The sequence below is a fragment of the Plecotus auritus genome (genome assembly GCF_963455305.1).
Source record: "Plecotus auritus genome assembly, chromosome: 4".
NCBI lineage: Eukaryota > Metazoa > Chordata > Mammalia > Chiroptera > Vespertilionidae > Plecotus > Plecotus auritus.
Window position 1 is genome coordinate 3,270,139 of NC_137775.1, and position 13,723 is coordinate 3,283,861.

Consider the following 13,723-nt stretch of genomic DNA (forward strand, 5'->3'; position numbering starts at 1 on the left):
ATCACAAGGAACAACAGCAGCCTGTAATTATTGGAATCGAGAGTCTAGGTCAGTGGTCGGCAAACGCATAAGTCAACAGAGCGGCAAACGGCGGCTTGGCTCGCGAGCCGCAGTTTGCCAATGACTGCCTTAGGGCACAGCTCGCATGTGGCCAGTCCTGAGCCCGGCACTGGTATTCTGTATTCTGTGCTTTTCTATTACATCCTGTTTTAGAAATCAACTGAGTCACTAGATTCTAATGAACACATAGGGTGTGGCCATATTCTGCATCTTCATTTGATGCAGAGAAACTCGCGTTCCGTGGCCTGGTAGCCGGGGAGGGGCCCAGGGCCTGCATCGCCAGGACGTTTCAGGCAGAAAAGCCCAAGGCGCCCCCTGCCCGTCGGGTGCATGCCCTCGCAGGAGCAGAGAGGATGTGAGGAGTGTGTGAGCGTCCGTGCGGCAAGCCCCGGCTCTGCCATTGTCACTATTGTTAGGCATCCTCAGACCTTCTCACTGAAAGCTTCTAGAAGGCCAAGGAACAGAAAAGCTCCGGGAAGATGGGAGGATGTGTGACTGTTTCCTTGGACGACTACCTGTGGGCTCACCTGGAGGGATGGCTCCAAGTCAACAGAGAGGTGTGGGGGCGGCACGTGGTCAGCTGAGCAAGGGCTCAGGAGCGAAGTCAGGGAACAGGGAGCCTGGGCGGGGCCCTGGGGGTTCTAAGCAAGAGAGGGTGCCATTCTCACGTTTGCTTGGAGATGCCCCCTGGCAGGTGTGTGGGGACTACGTCTGAGGGAACTGATGTGGATAGCAGGAAGCTGGTTAACACTCATTGCAATCATCCAGGAGAGAGTGAGTGGCCTCAGAATAAGGTTGCAGCTATGGGTCTAGAAAGGAAGACAGAACATCAACAAATATTGGAAGGATGAGACTTCTGAATAAGGATTCAGTTTTTACATTACATTCATTGGTGGGTACAGTTCTGAGGCGTCGTCTGTACACTGCAGGGGTGGGCACAGTAAAGGGTAAGGGGTCAGATGTGTGGTGATGGAAGCCTTGACTCTGGGTGGTGGACACACGCAAGGATTTCCTTCGAGCTGGAAAACCCGTCCAAGTTTTCCTCCTTGTTTCTGAATGTCATCCTTGCTTTTCCAGCGGACTGCCATTTCCTTGAGGTCTTAGACTAGGCGGTCCCGTTCCCTTGCGCCTTCCATGTGGCCCATTCTGGTGAGGGACGCCACCAGGGGAACTGCACGAAGCAGCTCCGTCTGCCTCAGGAAAAGGTCTGAGGCCTGCGCTTGGGGGAGTTTATCTGAACTTTTCCACCTCCTTCATGGTTGCCAGGCCCTCAGAGACCTCAACTCACTGAAGATTTCAAAGACAAGGTTGAGTCAGCTCTGGCTTTGTGATTTTGTGTGAAGATAGGGAGGGAAGGAGGGCCCAATGGTTGTCAGATCTTGTCCTGCTCTTTCGTCGTGTTACTCTGGGAACTTGTGTGATACTGTTTACACTTAGTGTTTCCCAGTCATACCTGCCCTATCCTCTTCATGCAAGGAAGACGGAAATCTTGTTAGAAGTTGGGTGTTTAGGCCTACCTATCTACTTCTAATACTAGAGGCCCGCTGCACACATTTGTGCACGAGTGGGGTCCCATGGCCTGGCCTGTGGGATCGGGCTGAAACCAGCTCTCCGATGTCCCCTGAGGGGTCCCAGATTGTGAGAGGGAGCAGGCCAGGCCGAGGGAACCCACCGGTGCACAATTGGGGCCAGGGAGGGACATGAGAACTTGGCCAGCCAGGGAGGGACCGCAGGAGTGCTCCACAGCTTGTCCAGCCCATCTCCCTTAGTCCCGATCAGCCGGACCCCAGCAGCAAGCTAACCTACCAGTTGGAGCGTCTGCCCCCTGGTGGTCAGTGCACATCATAGCAACTGGCCGACTGGTTGACTGCCTGCCCCCTGGTGGTCAGTGCATGTCATAGTGAGTGGTTGAGCAGCCTTAGCATATCATTAGCATATTACGCTTTGATTGGTTGAACGGACAACCGGACACTGAGCATATTAGGCTTTTATTACATGGGATATCGTTGGTCAAGTCCAAGGCGGTTGTCCTAGGGGACTCTCCTAGGCTTAGTCATCGAAGGTAGAACGCAGAGAGCCTGCCAGGTGGTCCGGAACAGTCGCTTCATTATAAAACGTGGGAAAGTTTGACTCTAAGTTCTAATTAAAATATTGCTATTTTTCTTGGCTCTGGGCAAAGCGATGGCAGATGTGATCTGCATTTGCTAAAATTAAGTAACATGGTTTTGAGAAAATATTTCCTTAAACCAGAGCATCATTCTGGGTGAGAAACCTGCTGTGTGTTTCCCTTTGTCTTTTGATTCCCGAATAATGGCACGGTTCTACGAGAAAGTTTCTCCATGTGGCCTGCATCAATGCCAAGTACGCACGTGCCTCAGCTGGCAGGCTACCTTCAAGAATCAGAATCCGTAGTTAAACCCTATGGAGGAAATTTGAACAAATGGTGTCCATGTCCTAAAATCATGAGAGTTGAAACTTAGAAATGAGGGAATATTGAATTTCAGAACCCTTGCGCTGTTGGCTGACAAGATACCTACTTTACATGGAGCCAATTCGAGGTGTTAACATGGAAAACTGACACGAGTCTGAACTAGATTTCACTGTGTTAGAGACAGATGTGGTCCTGTGCATTCTTCAGTCGGTCGTTCATGGAACAGTGATGGGTGGGCGGGAGGTGGGGGGAGCTGTTTTGAAGGAAGCTGAGCGGAGAATAACACTGACTGACAAGAGGCCCTGCCCAGGCCCATCTGTTCACCCGCAGTAATGTCTCTCGGTCGGTAGAAGGAGCGGGACACCCCGGCAGCTGTGGTGTGGCAACCCTCGTGGGAGAGTCGGACCCTGGGGGGAGCTCTGCCGGGAGCAGGAACAGGACGGTCAGTGGATTGGCAGCTGGCGGGCCGGGCTTGCTTTCAGAGAAGCAGCATAGGTTCATATCCAGGCCCGCGGGGAAGAGGCCATGAGGGCATCCCAGACCGAGGACTGGCCTGCTGGGTGTGCCCACGGTGCGCCGCAGGTGTTTCAGCTCAGCGCCGGCCCAGAACAGCGGGCTTCGTTGTCCTCGAGGTTTTAGAATTAACTGTGCATCCTCGCCCTCTGCCTTTGATTCAGCGGGGCAGTGGGAGTTGATCAACAGGCATCGGAATGTTCGAGATACGATGCAGCTGGCCCGGGAAACACAGGCGCCTGAAGTCACTGTGAGCTGGCGCTCTGCTCCCATGGGACGATACAGCACATTCGCACAGAGAGACACGTGGAGGACTCTGTGGGTGAGCGAGTGAGGGGCGTCGAAGACGGTGGGAGCCCAGCTCTCCAGCAAAGGCAGGGAGGTGGGGAGATAAGGGTTCTCCTAAAAGTACTATTACTTCAGAAATGGAGACTTAGAATGACTTATAACCAAGATCTACTTCGTTCTCCAACAGAAGTCTTTCCCGCTTCATTGGATGAAACAAATAGAAACAGAAAGAAACGAGTTTTTGAGAACTTAGTTTTATTAAGTAAAAAAGATTAATCTAAAGGGGAGGAAAAATAATAAACTATAATTAGGGGTAATTCTTACAGAAAAGTATTGTGTGTGTGTGGTGGGGATTGGGGGACACTTTGGGTGTGAACTTTAGCCAGTTTGAATTTTCCTGAGAAGTTCAGAGAACTACAGATTTAGCTGGTTTTGGTTAAGAATTCAGCCTTTTTTCTCCTCTCTCAGTAAGTGATTTTTAGAGGCCATTGGACCTTGATCATAACACAGTCGGGGGAGAAAGGGAGAGAGAAGGAGAGAAATGGTAGAAGTCTCTTGAAATGAAGGGCTGAGGGGGAAATTTATGAACTTGAACAATGTTCAATGCATATTAAGTTGGACCATGTCTTTAAAAAAAGACTTTGCCAGCATCCATATCCCAGGACTAACTTTCATTCCGGCCAGCAATCGTTTTTGTTCTTTTGGTTTGTGTGGTTGTTGATGATGATGATGATGATGATGGTGATGGTGGTGGTGGTGAGGAAGTCCTTGATATTGTCAGCTCTGCACCCCTAGGTCAGGAAGGGGCAAGAATAGGAACCCCCCATGCACTGGCATCCGTGGAAATACCTGGTGTTGGGAATAAAAGAACCTCATAAATGCGTACGAGCGCCATCAGGACTAAGGCACACCCCGGACCCTGCTCTCTCCGGACGTGTTGGGGGCCTGATTGTGGAGGCGCATCCCAGGCCACTGCCTCCAGGACCCCTGGGAAGGGACTTCCTCCTGGCCTCGCCCCTCTTGTCCAGCCAGGTGCCCACTCAAGTCCTAGCAGCTGGATGCGTAGGTTTTGTGGACTGGCCAGGACGGTTACCTCTACCGCTACATCTTCATGGACAACTAATTACATCGACACACAGACAAGTATGGCCACCTGCTAGCTTTAACCGGTACCTATCTTACATCATCCTTTCCCTTTCTTGCAGAAAGGTGGCCGATTGCGTTCAGGGCCAGTTGCAGGTTTAGAGGAGGAGAGTACGCACCTAAATGTCATGTGCTGGCCAGAGTCGTATTCTGAGAACTAAATGAAGAGCCTGCCTGCCCACGATGGCACCTGGGCATTCACAGGAATCTAATAACCGTCTTATCTCGTTTAATAAGCATGGTGTGGTCCAGTCATAACCCCGGGACAGAGAGCAGCGGAGAGGACTGTGCGGCCCCCCATGGTAATAAGCGCTGTCATGCAGATGGATGCGCAGGCCTGGAACTGAAATGAGCGTGGCCCTCTCCGCAGTTAGGACACATCGTGCTGCCTGGCACCACCTCTAATCTGAGCCGCGGCCAAGCCACTCCGTGCAGACTATTCTTAGCACACAGCTCGAGCAGATGAAGGTAATCACACGGTTCTCCGAAATTCAATCTGTGAGGAGTGCACAACAGTGACTCACTGCAAGTCTTCATTTGTCTCCATTGTTTAAATTCTATGCAATGGATGGAAAAAACCAAAAACCCCACCGCTGGTTAAACCTGCTCTCGCTGTGCTGTGTGACGGGAGAGCTGTCAACACTTCGCAGTGTAATTGAAGGCCTCTAGCGGTTTCCGAGTAGTTTGACAACTGGGAATCGTGACAGAACCACGCACTGTGTGATGTTAATGCGTTTAGCGTGATGGCGCCCTGCATGGGGGGACTGGCCGTCTGTAACGACAGTGATGGGCTTTGTCAAACGCGGCCGAGCTGCAGGGCAGTGAAAAGGAGTCGTTTCACTTACAATGACACTGATTTTTGCAGAGATGTGAGGTTTCTCTCTTCTAATAATTTTCTTGTGAGGGACAAGTATGTTATCAAGGATTAGATTATGAAATGCTCTCTTTTTATGACATGAAGCACACTTCAGTGGTGGAAGGAAATTTGTTTTATGCCGAATTATGTTTTACTAGAGGCCCAGTGCACGAATTCGTGCACAGGTGGGGGACCCTCAGCCTGGCCAGCGATCGGGGTCAATCGGGGTGGGTGGGGGAGAGATGGCCAGCCAGGGGGCGGTACTGTAGGTTGGCCAGCGGGGGGTAGGGACCACAGTAGGTTGGCCAGCTTGGGGGAGGGACCACGGTAGGGTGGCCGGCTGGCCGGGGGGAGGGACCATGGGAGGTTGGCTGGCCACGGGAGGTTGGCTGTGGGAGCGCGCTGGTCGACCGGTCGTTCAGTCGCGTAGGCTTTTATATAGATAGATAGATAGATAGATAGATAAATTACAGTGACATGCCAGCACTTGGGGGAAATCTCCAGGGCCAGCAAGACACTCTGTTTAAGCAGCTGTTGAGTTAGCCCGGCACATGGGGTACTCAGTACAGTGTGACTCCGAGCTGGTTAATTGCGGATGCGAGCAGCAGCTGCATCACTACGCACTGAGCATCCCTCCTGCCGGGAACTGGCACTGCATCAGGGGCTCTCTAAAGTGGGGTGAATGCATGAGTCCAGGAATACACACGGCTCCATTGTCTCTTCACTGACTGATTTTTCTAAAATGCCTTATCGTCCATAATGGGTTTTCCCATCAATGAGCTCATTCCTTATCTTATTTGGCCCGAGTTCCTATTGCCCACGCTATAGAGATAAGAAAGTGAGGCAGAAGGTTGTTAAATTTATCAGCCTAAACTTTAGCGAAATTCTGTCCAGAACTTAGATTGTCTGACATTTTGTGCACTGAGGTGCTCTTTCCGAGATCACATTGTTCTCATACTCTAGTCGTTCAGCAGCACCCGCTAATATTTATTGAATGTTCACTATGGGTATAGGATTATGCTAAGTACTTTATCTCATCTAACCATCAATCCTATGGGGTAGGTGCAATGGCTAGTCCCCCATTACACCTAAAAAAAGAATGTTCTGATTAATTGAGTAGCTTTCCCATCATTGTGTGGCTGTTAATGTCAACTGGATTTGAAATTCAGTCCATCTAATTCAAAAGTATGAAGACATTGTTTATCATCTTACCATCCTAATTGCTTAGAAATCAGTACTTTGCATAATATTGCATTTTACTGTGTATGCAATTGAGACATGTTATTAAGTGCTGCTGTGGCCATGCCAACTGAGTCATTTGCCTGAAGTTCTGATTTAAGTGCGTCTCGTGGATGTGTTTAAATAGCGCTCGACGTTGTGGTTTTCCAGCTGGTGGTAATGTCAGTCAGGACAAACCCCCAAATGTCTTCTCTAGTTGCAATTCCCACTCTCTTCCTGGTTCACACAACCCGAACCACTGCCTTCTCACCACACCTTCTCAGATTCCACAGGTCAACAACCCTAAGCCTTTAACTGAAGTAATTTCTCATAGGAGACCCAGGACACAGCTACTCCTCCAGACTAATGAGATTCAGCAGTGGCCAAAAGGCTGTCTCAGTTTTTTAGTAGTAATTTCCTGCAGATCAAGGATTGGCAAACGCTTGGCATTCAGGGCCGGACAGGAAGTAGTTTAGGCCGGAGAGCCCGTCCTCTGTGCGGAGAGTCAGCCCTGCCCTTGCGGCTGGAAAAAGAGCACAGATGATGCGGCCGGGAGCCCCACGGCCGGTCCGTGCACTTCATTGTGGACATGGAGGCCTGAGGTCATTTCCTGTTCACGGGCCACGGAATGCTCTTCCCCCGCGTTCCCAGTATGCTTTCCGACCACTTACTAACCTCAGACCTCCCCAGTCCGTGGGCTGCACAGAACGAAGTCCCGGCCAGAGTTGCTCACCGGCTCTGCGAGCTCAAGAAATGCCCGTATTTTTCTTGGTTGTGACCAATCCTGGGCTTAAGCAGGAGAAGGTTCTCTAAGAAGCAACCGCGTGAGTCTTCGCGATCATGGGTATTTCACACGAATGTCCTGACCGTTTTTCAGACGTGTGTCTCCAATCCTGCCCATGTGAGAGGTGAGGTACAGCGTTGGGGGTCCCCTCCGTGACACGCCCTCATCCGTAGCTCCTCCGCTGCCGTGGGACTCGCCGCCCTGTCTAGTCTGGTCGCAGACCATGCTCCCTCCCACACAGAGCTGCTGTAACCATGGAAACCCTGACTCGTCTACTTTCTAAACTAGACAGGAGCAAAGTTACCTCTGCTTTGCCATGGCACACGTTCGCGGGCACTGCTTCCGCTTTCAGGAGAGCGGTGCCAGTGGTTCAGTGCTAACTGGGTGGTGTGGCTTCTAGTCAACCAGCACATGCTCTGTCTTATTATGAATCCTGCATCCAACAGGATGCTGAGATGCTATCACTTATTTTTTTTGTTATGGTTTGAGATCAAAGAGAAAAGTGTGAATGAGTTCTGTCAAATAAAGTTGTAACTTAGGTGACCATTGATTTGAGGAATTCTCACATAGATGTTTCTGTTGCTTTTTGGACTGAAAAATTAAGGCATGAGAGATGCATGTTGGCAATTTGCCCAGAAAGTTTCATCATCCCGGACTTTGAGGTGGTGAAATGCGCCCGGGCCCTAACTCCATGCTGGTGGTTCCCAGTCAGGGCACATACCCAGGTTGTGGGTTCGATCCCCACTAGGGGCTCTTATGGGAGACAAGGGAACAATCAATGTTACTCACTCACATCAATGTTTCTCTCTCTCTCTCTCTCACTCTCTCTCTCTCCCTTCTTCTCTAAAATAAAAATATAATTATGATAAAAATGTTTTTTAAAACTTGTCAGTTGAAATTATAATGAATTGTAGGAAAAAAAGTTTCTTTAAACTTTTAAGCAATTAAATTGGACTACAGTGAGGACGTTACCACAAGTAAGTGAACTGCATGCCCAATGTCACCCGAGGACGGCTGTGAAAATGGTCCCGACCTACTGGGCCCCGGGGGGTCCCGAGGACGCCCAGCGTCTCTGGACTGCGCTCTGCAAGTCGCCGCGGCACACCGATTTCACTGTCCCTTTCTAGTGTAGACCTCACCGATGATGTTCGTGCGGGAGAACATGTCCCTGACCGTCCGTGCACCAAGGCTGTGTCTGCTTCTTCCCACAGGGCCCGTCCTGCTGGGACGACGTCCTGATCCCGAAGCGGATGAGGGGTGAGTGCCAGTCGCCAGGCTGCCCTGGGACAAGCGCGGTAAGTACCTGCAGCTCCCTGCCTGTCAGGGGGGCATCTCCCGTGTCCACGAGGCAGTGGCCCGAGAGACGAAAATGCTGGCTTTTCTCCCGTCCGACAACATTTGCCTAAAGTGGTGCAAGATTCCAAAGTGTTTCTAACATCCACCCACACTTCTCCGTGTCACTGCCCTCCAGGGCCTCCTTCCTAGGGGCCGCGCCGCTCTGGGTGACGATGGCAAAACGCGACAATTTAGACTCCTCGCGGAGTGACAGTCACGGGATGTGAGCAAGAAGGGGTCAGGCCTGCAAAGGAAAGTAACAGACACAGCGTTGGTGTTTCTCCTGATGCCGCCATCCGTGTACTGCATCCCGTGTCACTCAGCTACACTCTTGCTTTGCCCCTCCGCCTCCGGTGGCGGTTTTCTGACACTGCGCACTACACACAGGCAGAAGGGGGACCAGCTCCCCGGGACCCCCCTCTGTTCTCGGGCCAGCGGGTGCCCCGAGCTCCATGCAGAGCGGGTGTTTCTCCAGAGCCCCTGAGCAGTGCAGTCACTCTAGAACAGCCGTGGGCAAACTTTTCAACTCAAGGGCCACAATGGGTTCTTAAACTGGACCGGAGGGCCGGAACAAAAGCATGGATGGAGTGTTTGTGTGAACTAATATAAATTCAAAGTAAAGGAGTGGAGGGGAGAACAAGAGAACCGGATAGAACAGCCGGATCCGGCCCGCGGGCTGTAGTTTGCCCACCCCTGCTCATGCTTGCAATTTGTCTGTTACACCTTTTACCTCGAAAACCCCGGAAGCCACCGCACCCGGAGGCTATGCCTTCTGAGCCGCGAATGCTGTCTCGGGGCCAGCGCCAATGTCACTGCAGGTTCACCGACGGCCACGGCCAGCTGGCGGCTCGCGTCTTCTCCAGGAACTGGGTCTGCCCGTAGCAATGGGTGCGGGGTTTGGGCTCGATCCTCAGACGCCTCCTCTCCCGCCTCCTCTCCCGCCTGCGGGCGGCGGGGCTGCCGAGCAGCAGGGAGCACGTGGCGTCCCTCTCCGTCGGGCTGGGCTGGGGCCATGGGCTGGCTTCTGTTGATGCGAATCCTGCAGAAAGCCAGTGACTCCGCGTCACTACCCACAGCAGCCACGCTGCCTTCAGTCTTAGGTTTGCTGCGGGATGAAATTGAAGGGCATGTTTTCCAGGGAGAATTCTTCAGTACAGTTACCTGCAAGCGCGTGCACACAGATGCGGTATGTGTATCTTATAGTATACACTAGAGGCCCGGAACACAACATTCGTGCACTGGGGCGGGGGTGGGGGTCTCTCAGCCTGGCCTGTGCCCTCTCGCAGTCCGGGACCGGGGCTAAGCCGGCAGGCGGACACCCCCCGAAGGGTCCTTAGCGCTGCCGTGGAGTCAGGAGAGGCTCCCGCCACGGCCGCTGCGCTCGCCAGCTGTGAGCCCGGCTTCTGGCCGAGCAGCGCTCCCCCTGTGGGAGCGCACTGACCACCAGGGGGCAGCTCCTGCGTTGAGTGCCTGCCCCCTGGTGGTCAGTGCGCGTCATAGCGACCGGTTGTTCTGCCTTTTGGTCAATTTGCATGTTAGGGTTTTATTATATAGGATGATATGCAGATGTAACTGCCTTTAATAATAAGGGTGGTAGGCCATATCCTCTGGTGTGTGTAACACTGTGGTCTCCATAGCATTTGGAAATCTCCTCCCATCATAGCCAGTCTGCCTGCCTCTCGTACCTGGAGCTCAGTTGGCAGGATTGGGTCACAGAAGAGTAGGTAGTTCTGCATCCGTAAGATTTAGCTCAAATCAGCCAAAGGGGGGACTGGGGGGGCTGGGGGGACTGTCGCTTTTTGCATCTCCCACTTGCCTGGGATATCAGGGCAGAGGATTGCATGTAGATCAGGTGCCAGTGCCGCTGTGGTCCCAAAGGCTCCGTGAACTGGTGCCCCCAAACCCTTGCCACACCCCATCTACACACCTGGATTACACACAAGCACGTGTTTGTGAAGGACGGCTGTGCTGACAACAGTGAAAAAAGTTATACACCCGGAATTCAGAGAAGCTGGACTTCAGAGAGGATATCCATAAACTACAGCCACTGATTGGGGGGGGGGGGGGAAGGGGGCGCGGAGCCTTGGACAGCAGAGGTCATGGCAAGGTCAGGGCTCGGCAGGGGGAAGGAACCGCAGATCCCCACACAGAGCAGCACCCTCCTGGATCAGCTGCGGAGGGCTGGGCGCCGTGGCCTGGTTACTGCGGGTGCAGGTGAAATGTCCCTTAGAACTTGTGGGCACAAACCCGTCTTCCCAAGTTGGGGGGGGCGGGGGAGTGATGCCTTACTTAAAGGTAAGCTCTCTAGCTTTCGATAAAAGACGTGATAACCCAGAAAGATACAGCAGTTTAGAAAATGGCATCATGTTAGTAACATGAACTTAAAAATACATTAGGGCCAGCTGTCAGAATTCACGGGTCATGTGGACGAGTCTCCAGCCACTTGGAGAGAAACATGACTAACTCGCTGTGGGTGCGAGCTCTATCGGCTCAACTCAGAAAGGACGGGGCCGACTAGCAGCCAGCAGACCGGCCGCCCCGCTGAGCGCTGACCCCCCAGCCCCGCCAACGAGGACACCCCACGGTTCCAGCGCGTTCGCACCACCTGATCGTGGTCCAGGGCACGAAGGCATTTAAACATCACTAACCAACACGTAGCCATGAGAAGTCTCTTAAACGTGGAAATTCAATCACTCCGTCAATAGAGAATAGCCCCGTGGAACTATGGGATCAAACAATAATGAAAATGTGCCACACGCCAATTCCCTTGGGATGTACCTGGATGAGCTTTTAAAGGGAGTATTGAATAACACAAATGCTTATTTAATTAAAAAGGAGGAGAACATTATTTAAACACGTTGTAAGCTAGAAAAAGAAATGATCACATCCAGCGGTATCCCCCCGCGTCTAATGAGCCCAGCCAGCTGCTGGTGGGACACAGGAAGGGCGGCTCTCCGGAGGCGGCGGACACCCCGTTCCCCAGTCGCTGCCCGCGGAGCCTCTTCTGGAGCGCCGAGGGCAGCTGCCTGCGTGCCAGGCCCTGTGCCCTCCCGGTGCCCGGGTCCTTGCTCCTGAAGGAGGCGCAAAGATGGGCACTTGTAAGTATTTTAAGTTTGCTGGGTATTTTGAATTTTAGACAGTATTTTGGACACTATATGTCATACTCTCGTAAAAAAAAAGGTGTACTTTCTATCCCTTGTATAAATATCCATATACTTAACATTCCAAGAGCAGCGTTTCCAGTATGGTCTTCATTAATATGTATGTGCTTAAAGATACCCTGACCAGCTCATGTGAAGCAGCAGTGCCATTTCACCTGGGTTTTTAGAGAACAAATATAAGCTTGACCTTCACACAGAGAAACGGAACCGCATCCAGTTTCACACTAATTGGTGTCATCGTGGGACAGCACAGCCTCTGTTCTGGAAGGCGTCCCACTTTATGAAAAGAACTTTTGGGTCAATTCAAAGAGTGTGGGCTTGAGGTTAAAAGAGGGGAGATCAATAGGATATTCTCCATTAGGGGGATTAATTCATCTTTGGATATGATGTAAAACTAAGTTTTCTGTGTAAATCTTCATTTTATATTTTGCCTACTATATCTCAGACCAGTGGTCGGCAAACTCATTAGTCCACAGAGCCAAATATCCACAGTACAACGACTGAAATTTCTTTGGAGAGCCACATTTTTTAAACTTAAACTTCTTCTAACGCCACTTCTTCAAAATAGACTCGTCCAGGCCGTGGTATTTTGTGGAAGAGCCACACTCAAGGGGCCAAAGAGCCGCATGTGGCTCGCGAGCCGCGGTTTGCCGACCACTGTCTTAGACAATGAAGATTTTGTGTCTGTACATGTGCTGGGGGGTTATTTTTTTATTTGTACACACAGAGGCCAGGGGATTATTCCTCCCTGGGCCTTATTCCTGAGTTCCACATCATAACTTCAAAATATATTTTTATTGATTTCAGAGAGGAAGGGAGAGGGAGAGATGGAAACATCCATGATGAGAGAGGACCGTCGATCGGCCGCCTCCATTCACCACTCTTCAAAGTAACCCATGGCCGGGTTACCTTGCCAAGGATGTCGGTTTACTACTTCACAGCCAATGGCGTGCATTACAGTTAACATTTTTGAGAGTCATGGTTACCGGAAGTGCCATGTAAAATGACATTGTCCTTTTTAGATTACTAGATTTTGCCAGGAGCCAGAGTCTTTACATAGAACTTCTTTTTCTTGTCAGAAACAGTTGAGAAGGGCCTTTAAAAATAGCTCACTGATTTATTTTAAAAAAAAAAATTGGATTCTAAAAACTATCCCCTGAATTATAATAAAATCACATAATTAGTAAACTCAGTACAATAACTTCCATCTCCCCATGCGGTTTATCTCCCGCCTGGGCCACAGCCGGCTGGGTCCTGCCCGGGGGCATCAGTTGAAGGGAGTTAGTACTCGGGTCTCTAGCTCCGATTTCCTCCTCTCCGGAGATGCTGATTAAAATGAAACGCATTGCAAGTAAGAGGCACCGGAGAGAACCAGTGTTACCGACCAGGCATTCGCTGACTTTATGTCCCAGACTTCCTTGTTCATGTCTCAGTTTCTTGGCATTGCTCTCCCACCGGGGCCTGCGTTTCTCCTGCTGGTTCTTATTGTCATTTTAGACCTTGTTAGAAGCTCACCAAGTGAGACTCGGGGCCCTCAGGGTGGCTTCCTGGGGTGCACTCCCTGTTATTTTTTTTTTCTAAATATATTTTATTGATTTTTTTTACAGAGAGGAAGGGAGAGGGATAGAGAGTTAGAAACATCGATGAGAGAGAAACATCGATCAGCTGCCTCCTGCACACCTCCCCAATGGGCATGTGCCCACAACCATGGCACATGCCCTTGACTGGAATCGAACCAGGGACCCTTGAGTCCGCAGGCCAACGCTCTATCCACTGAGCCAAACCGGTCAGGGCCACTCCCTGTTCTTACTTGACCCCGCATCCAACCACAGTCACAGGCTGCTGTGTCCTGCGTCAAGAGAAGACCTCAGGGTGGCCAGGCGTCCGCGCGACAGTCACAAGTGACAGTTCCACTGGCAGGACGGAGAGGAGCC

The 13,723-nt window shown here is 51.4% G+C and overlaps 1 protein-coding gene across 10 annotated transcripts in view; it reads left to right on the forward strand.

The window, feature by feature from the left end:
* Positions 1–13,723, forward strand: part of PRKN (parkin RBR E3 ubiquitin protein ligase) — a 638,297-nt gene that overhangs the window by 335,755 nt on the left and 288,819 nt on the right. For 8 of the 10 annotated variants that reach the window (XR_013960334.1, XR_013960335.1, XM_080663608.1 and 5 more), the window contains exon 5: positions 8,505–8,588. The exons of the other annotated variants lie outside the window; for them this stretch is intronic. Coding sequence is in view for 6 of the 8 variants with exons in the window: in XM_080663608.1 (XP_080519734.1) it covers positions 8,505–8,588 (84 nt within the window). In the remaining 2 variants the exon portion in view is untranslated. The remainder of the gene's footprint in view (positions 1–8,504; positions 8,589–13,723) is intronic. 10 annotated transcript variants of the gene reach the window in all.